The sequence below is a fragment of the Brachyhypopomus gauderio genome, chromosome 8 (genome assembly GCF_052324685.1).
Source record: "Brachyhypopomus gauderio isolate BG-103 chromosome 8, BGAUD_0.2, whole genome shotgun sequence".
Classification (NCBI taxonomy): Eukaryota; Metazoa; Chordata; class Actinopteri; order Gymnotiformes; family Hypopomidae; genus Brachyhypopomus; species Brachyhypopomus gauderio.
In genome coordinates this window covers 15,320,282-15,346,005 of record NC_135218.1, presented here as the reverse complement: position 1 = coordinate 15,346,005, position 25,724 = coordinate 15,320,282, and the positions used below count along the sequence as shown (strand labels likewise).

The 25,724-nt window shown below is 43.0% G+C and overlaps 2 protein-coding genes and 1 long non-coding RNA gene across 4 annotated transcripts; 1 reads left to right on the top strand and 2 right to left on the bottom strand.

Moving 5' to 3' along the window:
- The first annotated feature begins 7,239 nt into the window (after positions 1-7,239).
- Positions 7,240-9,041, top strand: LOC143521055 (uncharacterized). Its single transcript, XR_013132614.1, has 4 exons — positions 7,240-7,637; positions 8,084-8,214; positions 8,387-8,475; positions 8,861-9,041. It is a non-coding gene; the product is annotated as an uncharacterized LOC143521055 (long non-coding RNA).
- Positions 9,042-13,073: 4,032 nt separating this feature from the next.
- On the bottom strand, positions 13,074-21,361 carry pomgnt1 (protein O-linked mannose N-acetylglucosaminyltransferase 1 (beta 1,2-)). Of its 2 annotated transcripts, none has more exons than XM_077014843.1 (22): positions 21,231-21,361; positions 20,683-20,827; positions 20,369-20,471; positions 19,923-20,038; positions 19,519-19,584; positions 19,054-19,167; positions 18,817-18,934; positions 18,617-18,715; positions 18,160-18,287; positions 17,811-17,881; positions 17,596-17,671; positions 17,403-17,486; positions 17,215-17,256; positions 16,786-16,844; positions 16,500-16,572; positions 16,182-16,310; positions 15,900-16,025; positions 15,301-15,365; positions 15,152-15,196; positions 14,753-14,888; positions 14,522-14,631; positions 13,074-14,443 (listed from the first exon to the last, which is right to left on the bottom strand). In XM_077014843.1, the coding sequence occupies exons 2-22, from the start codon at positions 20,800-20,802 to the stop codon at positions 14,362-14,364; spliced, it is 1,962 nt and encodes a 653-aa protein (XP_076870958.1). In that variant the 5' UTR covers positions 20,803-20,827; positions 21,231-21,361; the 3' UTR covers positions 13,074-14,361. The 2 variants fall into 2 exon arrangements, with proteins under 2 accessions (XP_076870958.1, XP_076870959.1); XM_077014844.1 differs by having other exon boundaries at positions 20,683-20,824.
- Positions 21,362-21,519: 158 nt separating this feature from the next.
- prpf38a (pre-mRNA processing factor 38A) lies at positions 21,520-25,677 on the bottom strand. Its single transcript, XM_077013636.1, has 10 exons — positions 25,487-25,677; positions 25,035-25,194; positions 24,177-24,298; positions 23,994-24,079; positions 23,780-23,890; positions 23,001-23,107; positions 22,558-22,584; positions 22,227-22,336; positions 22,049-22,097; positions 21,520-21,954 (listed from the first exon to the last, which is right to left on the bottom strand). The coding sequence occupies exons 1-10, from the start codon at positions 25,614-25,616 to the stop codon at positions 21,909-21,911; spliced, it is 948 nt and encodes a 315-aa protein (XP_076869751.1). The 5' UTR covers positions 25,617-25,677; the 3' UTR covers positions 21,520-21,908.
- Between the last annotated feature and the right edge of the window lie 47 nt (positions 25,678-25,724).

The following is a 25,724-nucleotide window of genomic DNA, read 5'->3' as shown; positions in this document are numbered from 1 at the left end:
TCATAACTTTGTATTTCCTCTCGCTTATTTTCCACCGGTCTACTCCTGTGACAGAACAAGCGCAGTTCTGTGTTCGTCTGCTCTGGTCTGTCTGCTTTCTTCTCCATTAGAGCTCTGCCACTTGCTTTGCGGGTTTAAGGGTCATATCGTCTGGGTAGACTATAAAGAGAGCCCTGTCCCAGGGAAAAGGAGCTTCATGAGGCACGACCAGAGATCTATCACCTACGCACCTGCCCTGGAGCAAGCAGGTAATGGTCAATCTCGCCAAACTCATTATAGACATCCATGTTTTACTGGCTCTGTCGGCATCACAGCTTCTCCACTTCTTGTTACCGGGATGATGGAAAATGACCAAAATAATAATTTCGTTTTTTCTTCCCCTAAGTACTGGATTATGCATGGAAACTATTAACTGGTTTAATACCAGTAGTGCAAAGCATGATGGGTCCTTTTCTCACTAAGATTAAGAGCTGGGGATTTAATGATGGTGTGGCTGAGATTGGCATAACTCACAATAGGACCATTAAAGAGGCATTATAGAGAGGACTGTAGCATATATACATTTAACTTCAGCATGGTGGTGCCAAGCAATCCATCTTTCCTCTTTTTTTATACCTGTGGGCCACCACTATGGATGTCATGTCCCATACTGACATGGTGAGGGGGATGGGGGGTATAGGGGTGATAGAATGAAATTGTGTTGGAATGCTGGTTGAAGATGATTAGAGTGGGCTGGAGGAGAGAAGAGCAGAGGAAAGCAGGTACGAGGTGGAGAGTGAGCACTCCACCCTCCGCTCCGATCAGCCTCAGCACCACCAGAACCTCACACAACCCGACTACTTCTTCTAACACAGGGTGAAGAACAGCTACTCCCAATGTAATCTATACTCTCCCAAGATCTTTTTTTTCCCCTCTGGACCCCAAAACTTTTTTTTATATAACTTTGTTTTTAACTACGGTAAATAATAGTGTCAGCTGTAGCCCAAAAGTTGTTTTCAAATGCTTTGTTATCTTAAACAGAAACAGGTATTCATTTGGCTGCAGCTGCGGAGACCCGCTGCCTACACTAGGTCACTGCCCATTTCTTTGAGTCTTCCACAGGCTTATCTGATTACCTCTTTGTTTTGAGCTGGGCATTTCTCACAGCGAAAACTGGACAAAGAAAGACGCTGTCCTCCTCCGAGAGGACATCAATCAACTCCATGAACCGCAGACAGCACAATGGTGAATTAGTGAAGCCTAGTGCCTTAGTGAAGTGTTGCAATACTGTCCTCTACAGGTGGAAATAGGAAATTCATCGGGAGCTGTGCACAAAAGAACAAAGGAAAACACACAAAGGAACCCGAGGAGCTGTTACTCTGTGGAAATCAAGGCGCAAACAAACATGACCTATTAACTATAAACGCTGCCTAGTTTGAGCATGTTGTGCTGATGTGTGCAGTGATAACTACTTTGATACTGAACAAATTAAGTTTTGGGCTTTAAGATATTACTATTTCTTCAGTAATATTGTCACATTTTCTATTTCTTTATTTGCCCGTGACTGACTTGTGGGTGTAGGTGATACTTAAATAGGTCCTCATCACCCTGTGTGAGCCAGCTTGGGTGTTTCATTGATATGGTCGTTCAATGGCTGGAGCCAGACACTGAACCAGCCTGCTGGCAAACAGCTACCTTACTGCTCCAACGAACTCTAGCATGACCTAACCACACCCATGTCACCTGTGTGAGCATCTTTTTTCTCTTTCTCTCTCTCTCTCTCTCTCTCTCTCTCTCTCTCTCTCTCTCTCTCTCTCTCTCTCTCTCTCTCTCTCTCAACCTTTTCTCACCTACTTTCCCCGTAGCAGACATAAACACATTCTAATCAAACAGGTGGGTTTCTTTTTATTATTATTCATTTAAATACCAATTTCTTACTATATTTCACAAATTCTCATGCCTATGTAAAGAGGAGAAAAGAGTATGCATGGATTTGTTTTTATTGCTTATGTTCACAGGCTAAAATGGCCACCTTCAAATTTGTCAGAGTTATGATGGCTTTGTTCAACTTGCTAATCTTGGCAAGCATGTTCTGTTTCATCATCACATGTTTGCCTATAAGCCTAAGAGGGGGTGTGGGGGGGGGGGTTGGGGGTGTGGGGGTGGCAGTGTTTAAAATAGTAATTGCTTTTCTATATTTATTACCCAAGATTTTTATGTTGTGTGTAAAGTATTAAGGTCATTCAGTCTGCCTCTGAATGTGCAGAAAGTAATTTACACCCACGATAATACAAACACATAACAAAGGAGTTTACACCCGCGATAATACAAATATAACAAAAGGGATGTGGGCTTCACAACCCTGTGTGGAAGCTTACACCACCATGGCAATCACACTTTCTTACATACAGCAATTTTCATCTCATTAACTTTAAAGCTTCCAATTTTTCCACAATTGTTGTTAGCTATTATACCTACATAATGACACTGGCAAAATAAAGGGAAACTTCACTGTTGTTAGGGGGCTTTTTTCTAATACTGTTAAACCTCTTGCCCATTATGGTATACTTTCAATATTGTCGTGCATAATGGACAGTGTGGTTTCCTAAAAGTGATATTTATATACCATTTCATCAATTCAATTCTGAGAATACTACAGCATATAGCATGCTTTATTACCAAATTTGTATGCCATATGATTTGGATGGTATTGTTGTTTACTTTGAAAGTCTACAAAAGCTGTCTTGGCATTGTTTAACACATTATTAATAGATGCTTAATATATTTAGAAATTATATTCCTTAAGTCCAATGTTAATTAGTGACCCTTTAGGGCTATGGATTGTTCTGCATTACATTATCTAAATGCCATTCGTGTGTGTGGTACGACCAAACATACAATGAAGGTTGGCGGTGACATTGGAAGAAGCCCTAGTGCCACGTTTTGCCTGCTGCTGTCTAGTGCTCTAAAACACCCCCATTTGTCCGGGTCCAGGCAGTCGGCAGCTAAAGAGCCAATGGGAGTTGGTGTTGCACTTCTGTCCCCATCACAGTCACTGCCACATACGAGCAAATGAGAACACTTCAGAGCCTCCTTACATGCTTATAGAAACGAATCCCTGGTGAAAGTCAGGTAAAAATGGACATTTCATTCATGCCTTGGATGCATGAGTTTACTGGTTCCTGCTATCTTTGGATGTCTGCGCCATTCTTATCTACTTCGCGTGTCCTTCGGGCATATCTACTTCGGGGGAGTTTCTATTTCTCCCCTCTTCATCTGGATCTTTCTCCTGCGGGGATCTCCGTGGCCTTGTGATGTGCGAAGGCAGTCCGTTCTCCCGGCAGCAGTGCGCTGTCCCTCCTCTACCCCAGCCCTCTTTCATTTCCGGACTTTTTCTGGCCCATAAACTGATTTATATATAATCTCTTCTATGCATCTTCTCCTGACACCACATTCCCCACACGTGGCATTTCATTACAAGGATCAGGCCCTGCCTCATGGAAGAAAAGGAGAATGCCAGGAGCAATTATGAAAGGCAGCAGGAAGCGTTTGGAGATGAGAAGTTCAGGGTGATATGCCTGTCATATCTGATTTGCCAAGAGCTGTGCTGATTATCAAAAGCAGGTGGGAGAAAGTCATGTGGCAAACGAGCAGACTATTCTGGAAGCTGCAGAAGTGAAGAGGAAATATGTGAAGGCATCACAGAGGCAGCGTGGAGGCAGCGTGGAGGCAGCAGAGTCACACGGGCTTCATCTGACAGGCAGCTGATTTGCAGAGGAGCCGGCGTGACAGCTGGGATTGCGTTTGACATGAACTGTCAGGTTTCCGAGATGGTTACAGTGCCTTATATGAACCAGCACACTGACATCAACCCTCTCATTAACCCTTGTGTCACTGAAACACAATTCATCTTGCGCAAAACGAAAGTAAAATACTCTCCAGAGCACTAAACTTTTGACATTTGATTGGTGAAGGAAGAAAACAGTACTGCAAAAATGTGGAATTAACAAAGAAACATTGAACAAGCACAAAGATGCGTTGGATGGGGGAACCATAAGAATTAAATTTCTCCTAAAATCTTCTTTATGCACTTAAAAGTGTCAAAAAAATTATTACCTTTACTTAATTTAACAGATGCATTTGTCCAGAGTGACATATAAAGACACCTTTTATGTTTCTTACTGAGCCTTTTACCATTAATTAATGATCTAGCTGTGTAGCAGTGCTCGTGTCTCCGCTCCTGAATGGCTCTAATGTCAGATCACTTAGGAGGACTCCTTGCATGAAATACTAATATAAATGGTGAGTAAAGGAAGGTCATGGGAAAATGTGACAAAGAGACAATTATCCTGTGTGGGCATGACACTGGCTTATAAAGGTCCTAACACAGAGCTGGCTGCAGTGTGAAAGATATGCTGGCTGGCGCCATGGCCAGTGTAGTCTTACCAAGGCTAAGATGAACCTTCTCCAGTAGTGCCTGAGGGGAGATATAGTGTTCTCCATGCTAATTAACCATGTCTGGAATGATTGCTTTTATCAGTGTTTGACACTAGAAATGGGTAGGGAAGAATCTGGTGCTTCTAATCATCCATCTCCTTTAAATTTGAATCACCATTTAAACTTTTTTTTTTACATTAACTTTAATCATATAAAGGTTTTTAATGATGTAAACTACATATGTTTTGCCTCTGAAAAATAAACCCACAACTAAATGGGTGGTTTTGGCAGGGAGCAGGTCTATCCCTGAGTGTGGGTGGAGGTCCTTTCCTGCACGTTCTGGAGATCTTCTCCACGGATGTGCTTTCCTCTGTCAGTGTGGCCGTCTTCCTCATTGCCATCATCGCCTGCTGGGGGTCATGGGCTCCTGTGCCGCCTGAAAAAGAGAGTAAATGTCTCCTGATAACGGTAATGAAAACAGTCACCTTAACAAGCGATACTACATACATATGAATAAAATAAGCATTACTTTTCAATCAGAATGAGCTTTTCATCCTCCAATACAACAGCACACGCTGCCCTTTAGCTCCAGATAGTCTTAAAGGTGTGATAACTCGATTATACGGTTACGTCCCTGGTAATACAGACCGTGCCTCATTATGCATCTTCTCCGCCTTTGCATGCAGTTCTTCTGCGTTGTTCTGCTGGTTTTCATCTCTGAGCCCACGACTGTGGTGGTTGTGCTGACCTGTTCTTCATTAGTAAGTTTTGCTCTGAGACGCTCACCTCTTCCTACATCTCTCATTCCAGCCTGTTTTATGTCTCTGCAAATTCATATCATATTTTGCCCATTATTAAATAAGGGACGTTGGTGGATGCTCCACTACATTCAGCCTCTTAATGATGATTGCTCCAGGCTTTATGCCACCACTCTCACTCCCAGCAATTTATCCTGCTCTACCACTGAAGTTCAAGCATTTTATATGCAAAATAGGCTATTTACATATATAGCTATGCCCATTTACTGAAATGTATAATAATTACAGCAATTCTGAGTGAGTTATTGGAGGCATTTAAAGAGAATAATGCATTTTAATAAAGAAAATAAAACCTTTTTGGTCAAATTACCGAATAAATCTGTCATTGTGGAACAATCTCAGCTAATGCATATCAGGTGTCAAAGCCAGTGGTGGAATACTCTTGAATATTACGATGTATTTATGTTCAGCTGTCTCTGAGAATGGTCCTTTGCCCCACCCAAGTTTACCCAAGCCTGTGATGGACGTAGCGGACATGTTTTCCCTGCTCCGTGGTGGGAATGTCTGTCCAGGACCTTTTTTAATGGTCCACTGGGTATTTTTGCAAAAAGGAAATCAGACTGCTCCCTGAGCGTCACTTAGACAGCAGTCTGAGTGAAAGACTGTGGTATCAGACGCTCCTAAGACCGTTCACTAGGCCACAGGAAGGACGAGAGAGGGACATATGTCTGAATTATAGACACCTTGAGTCGTTAGGGGGAACATTCGGCTTGCACAAGCACATTTATTGTGCTGTTCATATCACCATCATTCATATCCCACTGTCCATTTATTCATTACACTGACAAACAGAATTGTTGTTTGAACATTGTATAAGCTCGTCTACAGCCAGCTGCTTCATCTGGAATTCTGTAGAGTATGGATTCCATAGGAATAACAATATCACAATACTGTGAATTTGAATAATATATGCATACATCTGAATAATCTATAAAAGAATGGAAGGAGTGGAAACATTTTTCTGTCCCTCATATACTGCAGTTCACCACTCCTGTTCCCTGCTGCACTCTAACCGCAGAAAGCAGGTCAGAATCCTAATGTCTCAAGACAGAGATAACAAAGTCCACAGACTCCTTCAGGAACAGTTTGTTTACTGTTTGTGAAGATGTTCCGCTGGTATTAACCAGGAAGTGTCATGTAGAATGGCATCGCACATATCAAACTTACAGTCATGTATAATATGTGTATGTGTATAATAAGTAAAAATTGATGAGGAGAAACGAATAGAAAATAATCCAACAAATAAATGGATCCTGTGTTGCAAATAAAACGTGTTGCCTTTGTTTGTAACATGGCACGTTCCTATTAGTGTGGAGTAAATGTCGTACGTATTGTCCTTTGTTCTTACGGTTATGGAATATGCTTCTCTCAGCAGGTCTGAGGTCTTGGGTGGTTGTGAGCTGCACCCAACCTTGTTTAGCATCGCCTGAGCTCAGCTGGGCTTCTAGCAGACTCACACTCCCCACAGCACCGGGCCGGGCTGCAGATGGGAGGGGATGGCTAGAGACAGTGATGGATTAGCCTAGCGAGCGCATAATAACCGCACTGATCTGCGTCCCTCTCCTTTCTTCATGGCGGACGGAGGGAGGTCTTTTAATTGCGGTTTGTCTGCATGTCCCCCCCAGGCTGGCGGAGCATGGCTCACACTGACCCCCCCACACCCCTGGTCCATCCATCTCTCCCTTTCGCCGGCTCTCCTGCAAATGAGGCTTTGTGTGATTGAAACTCATCAGGGTTTATTAATCCAAACTGCAACAAATAACACAGTGGGAGCGAAGGATCAAAGGGAGGCGGAGGGGGATGGTGCACAGAATGGCACATTTATGTTTTTTTTTTCTCTTCAATGTTTCTCTCGCACAGCACAGCACTTCAACTAATGTGGGGAGAGAGGGAGAGAGAGAGAGAGAGAGAGAGAGAGAGAGAGAGAGAGAGAGAGAGAGAGAGAGAGCGAACAACACAAAGAACAGCACACTTTTGCTAACCCAGTTGCCACATTAGTGCTTCCCTTTATATGGTTTGCTGCATGAAATGATAATTCGATTAAATATAATTGGTGGAAGCCTTGACGACCAGAAGCATCAATATATATGGAAATGTGCCTGTGATCAGGATCAACAATAGATAATCTTTATGTTTTCTTTACTTGCTTTGGTTGACTATGGACACCTTTACATCTACCAAAAATTTTCCTGTACAGGCACACCATTCCGGTCATAACCGTTGTGTTCCTTTAACTGATGCTGTCATTTTAACCTATGCCTACGTGTTGTTTATCTATCTGCTGCTACTTTGTCTATCTTCTGTTTGGTTTGAGAGCATCCTGGAGGCGTGGGCTATGTTCTGTATCAGCAGTGCGGGACAGACAGCGCAGTCACAGACGTGTGCAACATGACCGTGACGAAGGTAAGTCAAGGCTAATCAAAACACATCTCACCATACACCGCGTGCGTGCTTACGGGTCGGCCACCAAACCCAAACAAACCAGCGCACATTGATCTAGGCCTGGGGCGGCTCGCTATGCGGCTGTGTAAAAATTCATCAGTCATATTTCCACACTAGATCACCTCCTCAAAGCCCCTGCAGGCCAACGTGAGTGGGCAAAGGTGAATGTGAAAATTAGCCTGCTAAATAAACTGCCATAGGGACTCTGACAGAGTAATGAAACTCCACCTGGTGCATAAGAATCAATACTCAGTCATGTACCCATGAAGGCACAGGCACATTAACCCGGTAAAATAAATTTCCCAAATTTATTCTTATCATAAAGCATCACATACTCGTATCTGTAAGCTGCATAATTGCCACTAACTACCTGCCATCTCTCCTGTTGGGATGCGTGACGGCTATAGTGGCTTTACAAACTACATGGACTTCAGTGATTCCTATTACTCCCAGACCCATAGTGGAGTCGTCCCTGCTGGCTGCTGTAGCCACACTCAAAGCATCTGTGATGGAGAATGCAGTGAACAGTGGAGCGAAGGTGAGAGAGCACAGCCCTAAATGGACTGAATTGTTGGAAGCATACAATAGCCAATACCACAGCAGAGTAACCCAAGGCTTTCACCTGAACCGGAGCTTTTATAAAGGGATATAAACACTGAGCTGTAAAGTTGTGGAACTCACGATTATGGAAACTGTGTTTTCATCACCAGGGCTGCTATAAGTGGCTCACACTACCATCCTGCAGGAAAAAAAAACTCTTCATTGTGGGAGTAATATCATCATCGTTGATGGTCTTAAGGTAAACGTAGAACAATGGAACTGTGAGTCTTGGTCACTCATGCTGGTACAACTAGCAGCACGTCAAGAAAAACAACAATAACCTTTTAGAAATGTATTAACAACAAGTGGGTTTTAAACATAGAGCGCTTTATTATACAAGTTTAAAGCATTCGCTACAGTAAGGCTGAATTCTTGGACTGACTGAAGTGTGTTCTACATTTAGCTATGCTGCATCTATGCCTAACTAATGTTGTGCATGTAATAGATTCATAATGAGAGCATTATCGTTTTAGTTTATGAATTAAATGACATTAGCTTGTTTATAAAGTTGTTAAGTTGTTTATAAAAGCACTTGTTATTATCAGCAAATTTTTGTTATTTTTACTCTCTCTTTCATCTTTTAGTTGGCAGCAATTGCTGTGTTCATGTATCTTTACTGTTACATGGACAAAGAAAGCAACGGACAGTTCCCACGCATGAATATCCCCTTACAATCATTATACAGCTGCTTGTTGTGTAATGAACTTACCAAATGAGGCTTTCAACACAAATGTTTGTGTACATATACACTACCTTACTGTAAGACTGGATGTTTAACATCTTATTCACATAAAGCTGAAAATGTAAATCCTTGAAGTATGTGCATTTACTGTGAGCATAACCTTCATAACAGCAACAAATAAGTGTATGATTAACTAAATCGAGCATTTGTTATGAAACAGCATTAAAAGCTTTTGTGGATTTAATGCTTTCACATCTGAAGCATATTGAGAACAACAAATAATGTTTATAGCAGCAACCATACATCACATTACATGATAGATGTTTCATTATGGGATCAAATCACTGTTTAAAGAGTTATCAGCTGCCGCATTCACTGCTTCAATCAATGAACAGACGTGTTTGGTCAGTATAATTTCTTTTACTTATTTTTGTTAAGGGGCTTTTCAGATTGACTCGCGTAAAGAAACCCTACTGGCCAGCAATCTTACAACGCAGCAGTGATGCAGTGTTATTTGAGATAGTACAGAGAATGAATAGTCTTGCATCTTGGTCAAAGGAGACAACTTGCCAATATAGCAGAGAAGATTGGGGTTATTATCTTAAATGGACATGAGATTGCACAGCAGACCTTGCCACTCAATAATTCACTCTGCAGGGGTTTGTATACCATGCGAGTCCAGTATATTGACCAGGTAAAGGCTTTTGTTAAAGGATGGAGATTGGAATGTGCAAAAGTGCCTTGATTTGAACTAGATGCGTAATTCCAATTTCCCTAGTAATACATAGGTACAGAGCAGCAGAGCTGTACTTGAGGAAAAAAAAAGTCATTATAATATATTACGCAAGCCAAAAGCTGAATGCAAGGACCAGAAAGGCATTTGTCAAATGGAAGTCTACGATAAGCAAAGAGTTCATGAGTTCATGGTTGGAGCTCAACATTTTTCAGGACCATCTGCTTTGGAGGCCACCATACATTAAATGTGACACCTACAGTTACAGAAGTCCGACAGTGTGGAATGTGTATGGTGGGGACCCTCAATATGTAAAGGACCATGACCGTGGAGTTTAGGCGTGAAGGGATTGAAGTATGTCCTTTCTAGGCAAGGAAAAGCCACAAGCAGACGACCACTAGGTGTACTTTGTGTCCGTACCAGGATTTCTACTGGCTAGGCCTATGTCAATAATGGGAGGAATAGGGAATCTGACTCCACAGTGGAACAAGTGCCTGTTGGGTCTTATTATCAAGCCCCTTGTTGAACTGCTGCTGCAGTACATGGAAAGGAAAGGGCAGTAGAAGTCTTTTGATGCCACTCTCTAAAATATGCCTCCATTCTTCACAAGTCCTCAGCATTGCTTCTCACTCCTCCTGCACTCTTCCCAAATCCAGCCACACTGCCATAACTCCCTCGGTGGGTTTTGCTGAATAGCTCCTCAGAAAGAAAATTGGAGAAACATTTTGGCTGGCTATTCTTGGCATTGTAACAGAATGGTCCCTGCTCTGTAGTGGAGGCACAACCCACTGAAACCATGCTTTTATGCTCTTATAACGTAGTCTGGGTCGAAAGTTGTTGTTTTTTTGTCGAAGAGAAAAATGAATGAGTTTTCTAAACCTGTCTCAGTTTTCCCCTTTGGTAACAAAACTGTTTCACATCTCACACCACTGAAAGTAAACGTCCAGGTTTTATTCTGCTTTTTACAGATATTTTTTCACTGTGCCTGTGTAAATGTTGCCTATGTTCAACAGCATTCATTTTGTGCACTCTATTTTCCACAAATTGAACATTGCATTTTTTTTTATTGTACTGCATATCTATACTACATACCTAATTATGTACACCATCTGTCCAATACTTTGTGGGCACCTTTTCTGAGACAAATAAGCTACATTAAGTTCACCCATTGCTGACACAGACATTGAACTGTGCACATGGCCTGTATAATCTGCAAAAAAATTCACTGCTAATAGAACACAAGTCTAAGATCATCATATCCAATGCCAATAATCGGCGAGAATGGTCTAAAGTCCTCCAGTACATGACTGCTGAGCAGTGCAACCATGTCCTCTATGAACACGGTTGATGAGTTGGAGATGAGTTGGAGTGGTGTTTGTGATGTTGAACGAATCCCCCAGCACTAGTATCTTGACTTATGCTCTTTTGAGTGAATGCGGCTATGGGCTCACCACAGGGTCACAAATACCCTCCCTATTAAAACGCTTGACTTCGGAAGAACTATTAGCTAAGCACGTATCCACCAACACCATATGTTGGCTACAGTATAGTATGTTGTATTACAATTGAACTGTTGGGCTGTATATCGTCCTGTTCAGTGTTTGGGTACCAACAAAATGTTACTTTGTTAGGATGTTACACGAATTATATCACAATTTGCTAATTTTATGCATATGACGCTCACTGGCGATGGACCGTTATATTCAAAGCTTGCTTTAACTAGTATGCACAAAACCCAATGCTCAACATCACCAAACTGAAATTAGTTTTCAGCTCTTTTAATAATTCTCTGGTCATCAGTGAATACTGCAGAAAGATTTTTTTCGGATTTTTAACGGTTTTTCAAAAACACCATTTATTTTACCCATGTCCTTTAGACCTGGAGTTCCTAACATGGGCATTATAGCAGCTACAAGATGCCTTGACATCAGTAGTCTATTGACTACCAATATAAAGGGTACTATAGTGTCCAGGCACTTCAGCAGGGAACCTGAAGTAGTGTTTCAGGAAAAAAAAAACTACTCTGTCCAGCGAACCTTGAAGAACCTCATTTAAGTAATGCTTCAAAGAAGAGACACCTGTGCTGAAATGACAGCAACAGCATGGCGAAAGGTAACAAACGACTTTGTTTGGAAATTTGCTGAATTTCCAGCTGGTGAAAAGTACCTCGCCACTTTCAAAGCAAGTTAACCAGCCTAATAACCACGTGATCCAAGGCACACAAGGACAGGGTGCAATCTCAGCACACTAATCCTGCCTGGATGTCTGCTGAGTCTGCAGTGGAAAACAGTCCTCAGAGCAACTTCAGTCTATCCACTACCGACAGTAATAGAAGGGGAGAAAGCGAGAGCGTAGTCAGCTACTGCGTACGCGCCTTAAGAGAAGTGAAGCTGACACACGCCCCCTCCACGCCCCCATCCCCTCCACAAAGACCGTCTCTACATGAGCCTGACTGGTGTTCCTAAAGGGCTCTGAAACTTTAGAACGGCGTGTGAAAGGTACACGCCCACCATCTCTCCCTTCTGATGATGTCAGGAGTGAGATAAAGAGACTAGGGCTGATAAGACGGGGAGGAAAACACGATTATCTCTTCCCGAAGTGGAGAGAAGACAGGCGAAATGAGTTTTAATTTACGTCAAATATACACATACATAATGTACTGTCTGCTAAGTGTGTGTATCTGGAGACAGGTCTTAAAAAAAAAGAATAGCATACAAGTCTCACAGCAGTGAGGACACTCAAAATAGATTCTATTTTGTGTCTCAGTAAGGATTTGGCCTCATTGGTGAATCATGTAGCTTACATGCATGCAATTATATGCACTGTGGCATTTACATCGGAAACTGAGCAAGGTACAGATTTGCCTGGATTTTAATTTCCGATTCAGAAGAGATTTGCCTGTGGTGCTGAATAATTACAGAACTGCGTCTGCAGACTTCAAGGACAAGAGTCCCACTCATACTCCATACAAACAACGTTTTGGTACAAAACCTCTTTGAAATGTGTAGAGAAATGCGTAGGTAAAAAAACAAAAACCAACAACACACATAAAATAAAGCAGTCACAGATAACTTGGTTTTTAACTCAAATATCCAAAATAATGGCATTCCAGCATTTCGAAGCACAACCCAAAGACTCACAGGCGTACTGATGCACCTGCTTTCAGTGAGTCTTGTACTCAATATATCTACTGAGTTCCCCTTCAGTTGTGGAGTTATCTATAGATCTTTATTTATGACCAAGTAACTCATTGGATAACCAAACTATACCTTAAAAGATGCAGTTGTCCTCGATTGAGAAACGTTAGGTTAGTGAAGATGCTTTATACATGAAGATACAAAATGTTTACAACCTGAAGCATACATGAAATAAACAAAAACTATTGACCAAACTTTCAGGTTTATTAAAGAATACAAAACGTAATTCAAATAGATGTAACAAAAGGAAAGGACATGTTTAATGTTCTTTGTGACTTCTTTGAAAGGGGAAAAGAAGCAACACAGGCAGACAGTCACTCAACTAGTGCAGTTCTGCACACACAAACATGTAGTGACAGCACAGAGAACAAGTCTAATGTGTCTGGCTGTAACGTACCACATTTTAATTTTCAGCAGACAATGAAATCTCAGTCATGAACTGTTTTGGACATTATTGCATGATCATATATGACTACTATCAAATAAAGACATAGAATCACAGGACAATCCTGTGTAGTTGAGGATGACAGACATGACTCCTCTCCATTACTTGCTGGTTAACATACAACCTCTGACTCCTCAGACATTACTGATGTTCAGTGAGATGTAATATTTCTCAGACTGAACAACATCTGAAAATATTACTAAAGCAACCAGAAAGAGACTTAGCCATTCATTTAATTTACTAATACAACACATCTTCATACAGCCTTGAATTAAACATAATCACCTAAGGCAACAATGTTTATTTTAACAGGACCTTCTCTCAGCCAGCCACAGATCTCGTTGTGGAGAACACTTGATAAATAATAAATACAACCATAGTTATATATGCACTCCATTTGAAAATGTATGACAAAAATATGATCATTTTGTTTCAAAAATATATATCTATAGAGCTTTATCTGAAACAATGTTAGGCCTTTGTCTCTAAATGTATTGTTCTTGGATAAAAGTGAACTTGCTAACAAAATAAGAAACCCCAACAGGCTTGATACTGGTAAAATAAATAGGACTTAAGTTAAAATGTACAGTACATCCAAAATTATTCAGTAGTGTTAAAAATAGTGATTAGATTCAGTTATTCCCTTCTGGTGCAGCTTCTCTGTGATATCTAGATTTAGCTTCTCTTTTGATCAGCACTGTCCTTTATCATGGGACCAAATCAGGTCTATGAATTGTTTCCTGTCTCCTGTATTAAAGAAAGCACAAGGTCTGTTTTCTTGGCGTGGACAGACGCAGCTCATCCACGGAAGCTCTACGACTGGGGGGTGGTTTGCGTCGTGGAGCTCTTCCTATTAACCCCACGAGCTCCGTTCACCTGGCCTCACTCAAACGCGAGAGCTCACAGTCCACGCAAGCAGCACACACCAGAAGTGCAGGCAGCAGTGACTGGGCCAGCCTCTCGCTGCGGCCCGAACAAGGGAGGCTCTCGTAGTGCGGTGTGAGCGCCCTGGACCCTCAGCAGCAGGGCTACACCTGTTCCACAGGGGCTCCCTCCTCTTTGGGTGGAGGCTCCAAGTGAATCGGGGTGATGTGCGTAGGTTTCCTGACGCTGTGGGAGACGGGTTTGAGTTGTGGAAAGAGAAAGAGAGGAGAAGTAGAGAGAGAGAAAAACTGTTTTGGGACTCACGAGTAAGGCGAGACTGGGACGGCCACCACGAGGACATGGTTCTTCTTCCTGAAGAGTCTCCACAGGCCTCGGTGATAGCCTCGAACATCCAGGTCCCATACGTGCAGACACTACACACGGGGAACATACCCAACATTCTTTGGCTCGACACTAAGCAGTCACTAGAGGGCGGTGTGAGGCGTCCGGTGCCTAGGTTGATGCAGTCTTAGTTAGCACACGGGTCTGCGCTACCTTAGCCAGCTCAGTCCAGGTGCTGGTATCTGCCTCCTGTTCCATTCTGATGAACATAATGTAGGTCTTTCCCTCGGTGTCTGGGATGAAGGAGTCTTCACATGGGTTCCTGCTATGGTCTAGAACCTCCGCTTCACTACACGTACACAACAGACACGCGCACAATGACATGGGCCGAAATTGTCGGCACCCATTAAAGAAGACAATCTCAACTGAACCCAAGTCTGATATCCCTGCCCGTTTGTCCAACAGCTTGCAGACATTTTTAGAAGAGTACTGCTGGTAAGTATGAAAGACGAGTTTACTACTACTGGTCAATAACTTCAATGTTAAGAGTTGGTCATCTGTATTATCGAGCGCTTTCTTAAAAGCTGATTAAGGACCATGGGTTGAACTTACCGTAGCAGGTTCTGAATCTCTTTCTCATAAGCAGCGTTCTTCAAGCTGTAGATGGGAAGTACAGGAAGATACAAATGAGCACATGCTGGAGATGGTGGAAGGAGCACTTCACACCACACAGTGAGGAGAGAGCTCGCCATTTTACATACCCAGCAACATTTTTCAGCTGAACATTTGGGACCGTGTTAAACTTGTGCTTCTTAAAGTATACTTCCTACACAGAAAACGGAGAGTATTAGAAAATTATTAATTATCACATTTTTTCTAGGTTCTAACTGGACTTGGGGTGGGCTGCTCTCTTCAGTAATTGCTTTAAATAGCAGTTAATCTTAGGCTAAACAATATGGGTCTTGCTGCAGACATTCAACACCATCTCTGCTATCTGATGACATGGCTGCAATCCATGTTCTTTAGATTGACATTCATGCATCATGGCTCCAATTAAGATAATCGGAGTTCCACCTGCAGTCTACCCTCAAGCCTACGAGCGCTGGAGATATGTGCAGTTTCATTTGTCTGGAAAAGTAGAAGATGTAGATTACCAGCAGCCCACATTTATCAGTTCAGCACCCCATTAATTAACTGGCAAATGTATTGATTATTTTTTTTTTACAAGGTAAGCGTGGAATGTTCACGTACTGCAAAAGATTTACTGGCCTTCCAGCTTTTAACTCAAACGAGCAGAGTTAGCAACTGCGATAGAGGCTCTTGCGGCCACCACGGGCCGTGGACGTGCGCCGACACTCACATGGAAGTAGCCGTTCATGTTGAGGCCAATGATGCCGAAGTGGTAAGAGCGTGAGACGTCGGGGATGACGCACTCCCGCCCCTTCCTCTGCTCGGGCATACGCATCCACATGTCCCAGTCCCACAGCTAGGCGTGGAACAACACGGGACACGTTAACGTACTCAGGAAGGCACCGCGGAGGGGCGGTACTGAAAGGCGTATCGTTACGCCTTATTAATTTAGCCGCGTGAAAAGAACGAGAAGTTCTGCGGAGCTTGGAGCGTGATCCGTGGAGCTCCTCACCTTCTCGGGTGTGGGCCATTTGGGCTCCAGCTCATCCTTGTAGAGGCTCTTCTTGAGCACCCAGCCCAGGCCGGGCATGCTCTCCACCCTGTAGAGCAGCGACGGGTCTTCTGCCGTGTGCTCATAGCCCTGCAAAGGTCATTCAACACAAGCGCTGCTTTACTGTGCCGTCACAATAATGCCAAGGAACAATGGGGTGGGTCAGAGTAGCCGTCAACCAACGTCCGACTCTGACAGGTTCATCTAATCGTGGATGTGTATTATTTATTACGTACACGACGCGCTGGACAGAACAGGATATGACTGTGCTATACCCACTTGATCATTCCAAGCAGAGATACAATAGAGGGTCTCATCTTCCTCCAGCAGATGGATGGTTTGACTGAGAAAGCTTTGGACAAATGGGGGTGAGAGTTAACATGAATACTACTGTATCTGCACAATAAAGATGTAATATCTGATATACTTGGCTTAGGCCTTCTATAAGGAAAAACAAATACTGCAAGAAACTCGGCATACATTTGCAGGTCTTTGAGAGGTAGCATGCTGCCCTCTAGTGATCACATGCCTCTACTGCAAAAACTCCTCACAAGTTCTCACATACCTGAAGAAGTCTATGGAAATATCCAGATCTTCTTCCAAGACGATGGCAAAGTTAGCATCCTAAAAGTGAACAGGGTCAGTAACATGCAAAATCTCTCTAAGACCCTGTAGAATGATCCATCACATCACCACGTTCGGTAGGCTACGGGCAGTGCTAGCCTCCTTTGATGTTTGAGGAGACCACTGAGCTACACTTCTTGAGCTACATGCCTTGCATTTTTGTCAAGAATTTTAAGACACTTGGAAGATACAGTCAGCACTGGAGTGAGTTGTACAGTCTCCAGCAGCTACTTTGTAAAACAGAATGTATTGCACTCACGGCTTGGCTTTACCGAAAGAGCATTTGTAGCACGGACAGAGTTCAAACTACAACTTGAATCACACAAATTGCTGAGCAGCGGTTTTACTGTACAATTGGCATAATACTCACCGGATGTAGATTAAACGTTGCAGTCAAACTGGCTTTGTAGTGCTATGACAAACATAAAGCAAATCTATGTACACCATCTGTCTTCAATAACTGGGATGCCAGTATTATAACAAAATGTCATTAAAGAGATGTAACTGATCATTTAAAGAGGCAATCGCATGCACCCTTCACAACATCTGAACAGTCACCTGTGATACTCGTGCATTCTTTATGCTGATAGGAGTGTGCTGAACACCTTTAAGACCAAACAGCTCCACCACATCCATAGGCTCCTATAGGAGACAAAATCAGCCATTACGAACAGGGCCTGCATGCACCTTCCTGAGTCTGTGAATAGATGGTGCAGAGGGCCACACCAGCACAGAGGAGAGAAGCACTTACCTCGTAATATCCATCAATGAACACGGTGATCATCTGTGGATTCACGCCATGGGCTGACAGCAGGGAACGCAGCATTCTGCGCGCGCGCGCACACACACACACACACACACACACACACACACACACACACACACACACACACACACACACACACACACCTTCTTTAGCGGCCATATGGCACCTGGCATGGGCTAATGAAAGGGAAGCCTACTTACCTGTACAGGTAGTTTGGTCTATTCCCAGCAATGACAGCAACTGGGACGTTGTAGACATTATTGTTTGGAAGCTACATAAGAGGCAAACGGACTTAGTTGAAAAACTGATGCTGGAACAGTGTTGAATGGTCAAATGTACTATGTATAAACAATAAAACTGCTGAATAAGAAAATGCCACACACATTATATGACCAATAAAAACACTATATACAACAGGCTTCTATACCTAAACTAGGTACACCATTCCATTAGACAATGCATTACATATCGTCTAAGACTCCAGCAACTGCTGCTGCATGTGGCTGCAGGAAGCGCTTGTATCTGGGGAGGGTGAGAGTGAGGCCTTACTGGCTCTGGGCTGAACTCGATGGGTGCTGGGTCCTTGCAGCTACAGATACTGCCATAGCCCTCCACCTTACTGCAGAAGAGCTTTCTCCTGCGGTTTAGCTCTGTGTCGGCCCAGCGACACTCTGCCTCTGCACCAGGACACACACACACACACACACACACACACACACACACACACACACACACACACACACACACACACACAGTGCTGCTAGACCACAGTGTGACCATCTCGGGGCTGATAATCAGCTCATTAACTGTGTGCCAGGGGCTGTGGCATCACACTGGGCCAGCGTCCCAAGGCATGTGAGTAATGTCGATGAATATTTGTTAACCTTCGGTACAACTTGGCCCACTAACCACACGAGTGTGTAAAACTCGTGTTAACAATGAGAACCCAAGCTACGCAGTGAAAACCCATAAAAACAGACACTGAACCAGTAATGCAGGTCTGTACCTTCAGAGGCTGTGAGCTGAACCTCAGTCTTCAGCAGCACAGGGTCTCCCCACGTAGAGAGAGCCGGCGACTTGGAGTGCTTCTCCCCATAAACCTGACCTAAAGACACACGCTGTTAGCAGCCAGAGGACCACATGGACGAAAGGCACCTCAGCCCACTTGTGTGTTAAAAAATGGGCCAAGAAACTAGAGAGCCCTACCTCCTTTCTTCACAACCAGAGTCCACATATCCCTCCAGCTAAAAGACGTGGCCACCTGGCTTCCCAGTCCCTTCAGAAGGCTCTTGGCAGCATCCTTCAAATGGAACGTTCCCTCGTCCTGAGCATCACACAGCAGGCAGTAAGACTCACACTGACAGACATATGCTCAGGGGGGAAAAAAAACCGTAACAAGCACTTTAAAAAGTGCCGGTGTTGGAGGAAGCAGTTTCCTGTCACCTTGATGGTGAAGATGAGGACTCTGCCACGCGTGACCATGTTGAGGAAGAGGATCATAGCTTCATCTTCATGTGGGGAGTAGGTGTCAAACACCCTCTTTGCCATTACATGACCCTTCGAAGGAAAGACAACCTTTCAAGGCATCTTTTCATTCATTCAAACCTCCTCAAATAATACACATGTACAGTGAGCATTTTCATTTATCATCAGGCTTAAACCAGTGAACTTGGTTTATATCAGAGGACGTAAACTACAATTACTGCAAAAAAAGTGCACAGACTGCAATAATGATTTCCAGACACTGCAGAACAACTAAAGATCACCTAACCGTGGCTGTTAATTGAGACACTTAAATTGAGACTTTTAATTTGGCAGTTAATTCAGACACTACCTTTGGGTTTAAACACAGTAAAATGTCACTTTACCAACATGTCAAGGGTTTTCAGACAAATAATCTCTGCTTACGGTGGCCTGATTAAGCACGATGACATGAATGCCTCTTCCCTGTTCCCGCATCTCGTCCTCCAATACCTGAAGAAAACCGAAAATCAGAAACACCCCACACATGCTTTGCATTTCCATGCTACATCCGAACAGTGGCAGTGGGTCCATCCTGTGGTTCGGGGTGATCTCCTAGTTAAGGTGATCGCTAATTGATGAGCTGACTGAGCCAGTAATGAAATGAAACTGGACTCATGTGAATTACCTCAGATCAACACGTCTGTTGCTAATGTTATTCTGCATCAACACTAAACCAAATCAATCTCACAGCACAGTTTTTGAGGTGAAGCATTTAAACCAGGTTTTAACTGATTGACATAAACCCAAACTGTTTGAAGACGAAAATAAGTGAACACTAAATCACTCACTGTGGTACCATCTACTGCCACATACACCTTTGAGCGACTGGAGTACACCTCAATGTCCAGCACCTTGCGTCCAGTGGCTGGTCTCCGTGGGGTCTCCATGTTGACCAAGGAATCATCTGAGAAATCATTTAGCAATGAGGAGTTGCCCACATAACAAAAATGTACAATCTTAATAATCTATTGCTGTTAAATAACATGTCTAATCTTAAAGCTACAACATTATAGACAAAGATTTTATCACATTTATTACTTTTGCAAATGCAAAGTCCTCACATGTAAAGACCTACGGCTTGGAGATCTACCTGCCTGCAGAGATTATATCCAGTGCCAACATACCACACCTAAACATTTGGTTAACTGGAACTAAACCATGCAGGCAGGTAGACCCTCAGGCAACCCTGGCTTAAGGAGGTGACAGGTCAGCACTGATTGACAGTTCCTCATACCGTAGTCCCGCCCGGCATCATCCTCACTTGCTACTCTCCTCGTGTCAAGAATAAGTTTGATGTTCACAATTACTGTAATTAACAGGAACAGGACTGCACCGGCCTGAGGACATAAAAACAGAAACACTCAAATGAAACTAGAGTCTGCTGTCCTGAAATCTCACTGCAAAGGTTTAAGTGAACAAGTCAGGTGTGTGTACTGGTTATATGGGGAAAAAACAAGGCCAAACCACACAGGAGAAAACTGAGGTGGCTTCAGGAAAATACTCAGTGTAACTTTCCTGTTACATTAAAGGACAAATAAGTGGGCTTGCCTGGCAGAGTCGGCGGATAGCCCTTTTGTTGGTCAGTTTGTATTTCCATGTAAGGTAGAAGCTCCTCTGCTGTCTGGGGATGAAAGGTTTGGCTCGGGGGTTTGGAGTCCAGTTGTCCATCCCGGTTAACCCGCTTCTGCTGCTACTGCCCACACAACACCAGTGAAACCAGTGAAACTTTTACAGTGGAAATTTACCACAACCACACAATACATGTGTCTCGCTTTAACCACGACCCTGTAACACAACTAATATTACCCGGACAGCTATTTCTGTTAGGCCAAAGCATCAGAATAACAATTTAATTCAAAAGCGAAAAAATGGAGCAAACGCTGAAATACAAAGACTCGTCCGCCATTATGTGCCGTTGTAACTGTATGCAGTAATATCTCATGTTAGACCAGGTGAACAGCTAAAGACCTTTAATATCTCCACTACTGCACCGAGCTAGCGAGCCCAGCCCGCTAACCGTTTAACTCATACAGTTAATGCCCACTTATACTGTGCAGCTTAATTACACGTATGCACGGCGGATTAAGACCGTTTACCGTTACTGCAGTTTATGTGTTGAATTCACCCATGTTGAGACGGACGTTTCTTATATTTGTACTGGCGAGGAAGAGGACCGTTAGTGCGGCTCGCATGTGAAGTCTGGACGCTCATATATGAGCGAAGGCAGCAACTGTTAATCACGCAATGGCTGCCGCGAGGTTTATCCTTCAAAATAAGAGTCTGACGGTCGCGGTTTTACAAGCAAATTATGAGTGATCTTCATCCAATTGGTTCCCTAAGTAATACAAGACAAGCACTTGGTCCATATGTGTAACAAAAACGAGGGCGGGTTGTAGTCATTTTATTTCCATGTAGATATGATAGATCTCTACCATATCTACCACATCAGTAAACAGCTACAACTTACAGAAATAAGTAATATAAAGGCATCAAAACACTAAATATTTGGTGCTTCGGTGCAACATGAAGGAACTGACAAGTTAAAAACCAACAAAACAGTTTATTTAAGTAGTTTCATTAATTACCCCAATGATTACAATATTTTAGGATTGTTGGATAAAAGTGAAAAAAAAAAAGAAAATGAAAAAAAAAAAAAAAATGTCAACCACCCTAATAAAAAAGGTACATTATAGCAAAAACGAGAAGATAAACAATCTATTTTTTTTACATTACTAATACAAGCATTACATAAAAACGTCACACAGTTAAATGAATCATTCGTTTCCTCTTCGACTCCTCTTGTGACTCTTCTTTGACCGACTATATGGTAAAGAAACAAACGAGAATTTCAGGTCAGTGCCAAATAAGTACATCTCAAACACACACAAATTCGACTTTAATAGTGTTCCGTTACCTCTCTGGGGACTTTGAGTGGCTGCGGTGCCTATGGCTTCTGTGGTGACCTGTAATAACACCATATGGATCAAATTTGAACTAAATTAAAACCAGCCGAATTCTCAACAAAGGAAGTTACGTTCTACGGCAGGTCTCCGTACGAGGAGAGCAGAGATATTGGGGAAGCAGCAGGATACCTGGAGATTTGGAGCGGTGCCTCCGTTCTCTGGACCTGCTGCGGTGTCTGCGGGGACTCTTACTGCGGTGGCGGTCTCGCTCCCGCTCGCGCTCACGCCTGGGCGACGGGCTGTGGAAACACGCAGAGAACTCAGCGTGGAATCAGAACCACAACCGTAGAGGACCGGCATAGTCGTTCAGACACAGGATTAGTCCAATGCTCAGAATGTGATGCTGTAGCTAAGCACAGGTACGGTTGACATTTTTGCCGTGTTTATAAACAACAAGGAAAAAGCTGCATAGCAAACAGAAATGAGGAGATGGATGGAGTTGCTGGATATGTGCATGTACCTTCGTCTCCTGGGTGATCTGCTTCGTCTGTAATAAGGTTAAAAAAATAATAATAAAGAGAGAAAAAAGAAAAGCAATCAGTCATGTGGTTGGTTCAATGTCTTCAAAAAAGCTGGAAATCTTAGCTATAGCTATTACAGAAGGGACACAATATAGTGTACAAACAATAATTTAATTACCTAAGAAACTTGTAAAATGACATTAACTATTAATTATCTACCAGAGGGGTTTCATAAGGAATTACATTACTTAGGCAATTTATTCATGTGCAGAAGCAAAGATAGAATGGAACTGAGGAATTTCACAATATTGTTCATTCACAATAAGATCTGTGCAATATAATACTATTGATGTGATCAATAATTAAATAACTTTCATTTATAGTACTAAAACATCCTTTCAATACGTGAAGAGCTAGAAGACACGAGTTGCCAAACGCTGACCTTCTGGGTGAACGGCTGCGTCTGTAACGGGGAGAAGGAGACCTGCGGGGTCTGTCTATGTCTCTGTAACTCCGTCTGTGTGGCTCTGGTGTCTGGATTCGCTCCGGCTATACAGCCAAAGGATGAGGAAGAAATTACATAATTGTTTCATAACGATTCAAATACATTTCATCGTGTTTATAGTTTTGTGATTAGGCGCCCATTTCTCTAAGCCAGGGGTGGCCAACCCGCCAGAGACCAAGAGCCAATTTTTTTACTGTGTTACAGCAAAGAGCCACACCATACATGGGCATGTAAATTGTTGACGGTGGGGAGGGGGGTGGCGAGTGTAGATTGTTGACGGGGGGAGTGGAGAAAAAAAAAGTATTATATCGCAATCGATCGATCGCCAGTAGTTGGCGAATTAGTAACTCGTGTGAGCGTGTGAAGACAGTCAAATGCGTGTTTTCCACTACGCCGGTTTTAAAAGTATTAGCAGCTCGCTAGGCTTGTAAAGGCTTGTAGCAGTGTGTCACCCTCAGAGTTGATGAGGTAACCGGGCCACGGCACAGACTGTTTGTGCAGGTGAGCGTGCTGACCGGCTGGGGAGCCGCATGAAACCAGGCAAAGAGCCGCAGGTTGGCCACTCCTGCTCTAAGCCAAAGAGAGGAGTGTACTGAAGCGATTTAACAATGACATGTCTGTGATTCTAACTCATTGCCCTCCTCATTGTGCCTTTGTTGTACAAGTGAAAGCCAGAAGGAATCATAGAAAACACATTCAAGTCACTTGGGCAGTACCTTCTCCTCCTCTTCATCATCATCTTCGCTGGACTCCACCTCGTCCAGGTCTTCTTCCAGTGCACTGATGCGAGGATCAAGCTGTTCGGCCTCCTCCAGGACTTGTCTTTTCTAGAAGATCCACAACCAGCACTCAGCACCATCACTTCACAAGCTCAGATTTAATGCAGCAAAATGAGTTTCAACAAGTCTTCCAGAACACAGACAAACCAACCTGAAGCCTTGGAAGAATAACGTCACACACACGCTCTCCGTGAAGCAGTTCATCTATGAACTCATCCACATGCATCAGTTCAAACTCTGGAGAAAGATTGTTTAAGAGGCCTCGTTATTTAGCAAATATTACACGGTTGATATAATTTGTGCATCTGTTTTACTGTGCGTGTTTGCTGCTTACCTCCATTTCTGTTTTGACTTTTGATTTTTCTATAATCATTGTACAATGGTTCCAAATACTTGTAGCAGTCCACTGAGGTACCTGTCAGGCGCATATACGTCGCTCCAAGCAAGCGAACATATCTGGACAGAATACAACAAACAGTCCCAATTTAATTAAAGACACCGTCTTCACAAACACACGTGAAATCTGCTGTATATTCATTCTGTCTCCTTATGTTTCCTTTAATACTTCTCAGCTGTACTACGCTTCAGAATATGTGCATGTAATCCATAACAGATCACATCAGATGTGATTTTCCCAATAAGTGTAATTAAGAAATACAAATAATAATGGGAAAGTGAATACATTTGCGCTTAGAAGCAGTGGCTGTTGTCTGAGTACAATCTACATCGGCATATTGAGACCAAACAGAGCCAAGTATGGCAAAATTAAGCATCAAGAAAACAACAAATTGCCAAATGGCAAACTGTGATCACAACAGACATGTATGCAAATAGGCCTATAATATTTGTAACTTCAATAACTAATAAATTCAGAGTTATTTAACATTAAGAAGTAGTTACATCCTCTGTGAGCAACGATTATGCTGATGAAAACGAGTTTGACACCAGGGGTGGTTTAGACTACACGCAGCTCTCAGACCACTTACCTTTCAGATTCCCTATTATTCCAGTTGAACACACCCACTATTCTAAATCTAAATGTCCTCTCCACCCCTTAAGAAAATCCTTTATATTTATATGATATACGGGTACTTTGCTAAGGTCGCTCGCAAAAGCTGAAACTGGTCCAGGAAATCTCAATAAATTAGACAAATCGTGAAAAGCAATCAAAGTGTGATAGTGGGCTGCATACTTGAAATCCTCGTTCTTGATGAACTCAACGATGATGTCTTTCTCGGGTTGTATCTGCAGCATCTTGAGGGTGAGGCACAGGAACGGTGTGGGTTTGATGTTCCCTCCATACACCCCACCCACATACTTCAGCTCCATGGCTTTATCCACGACCAGCTCAGCTGCGATGGACACGGAGACGATTGAGAATACAGAAGAGAGTTCACATTCAAGGCAAAGTCATTTGTAAAGTAATTTGTAAAGCCAACAACACATCTATATACAGTTAGCTAGTGAGGTCAGTAACTATATAACGTTAGAAAATACTTCTTATAACTTTAATAGTCACGTAAACCGGGTGTTGCAGGAAATTAAGTCTGTGCGACTCGCCAAGTGTCACGAATGGTGAGTTAGCCACGTTAGCACTGGCTAGCGGCCGCTGCTAGCCAGCATAGCATAGCACAGCTTGCGCACCTGTAAGGCCAAAACATTCTTCTTTCCAGTATTTGGACTCGTAGATGCGCGTCCGTATGATTTTCTCCACCAGGTATTGGGGGTTAGTCCCGTGTATGCTATGCGCGTCTTTAACTGTCCTGTTCGCCATCGCACAGATGAATGAAACCCGCTCGTGCGAGCCTGCGCGAGCAAACGATTCACTACGCTTCCCGGTGCAAGACGATCACTTCCTGGGGGCAAGGGGCGGGGCGAGGGG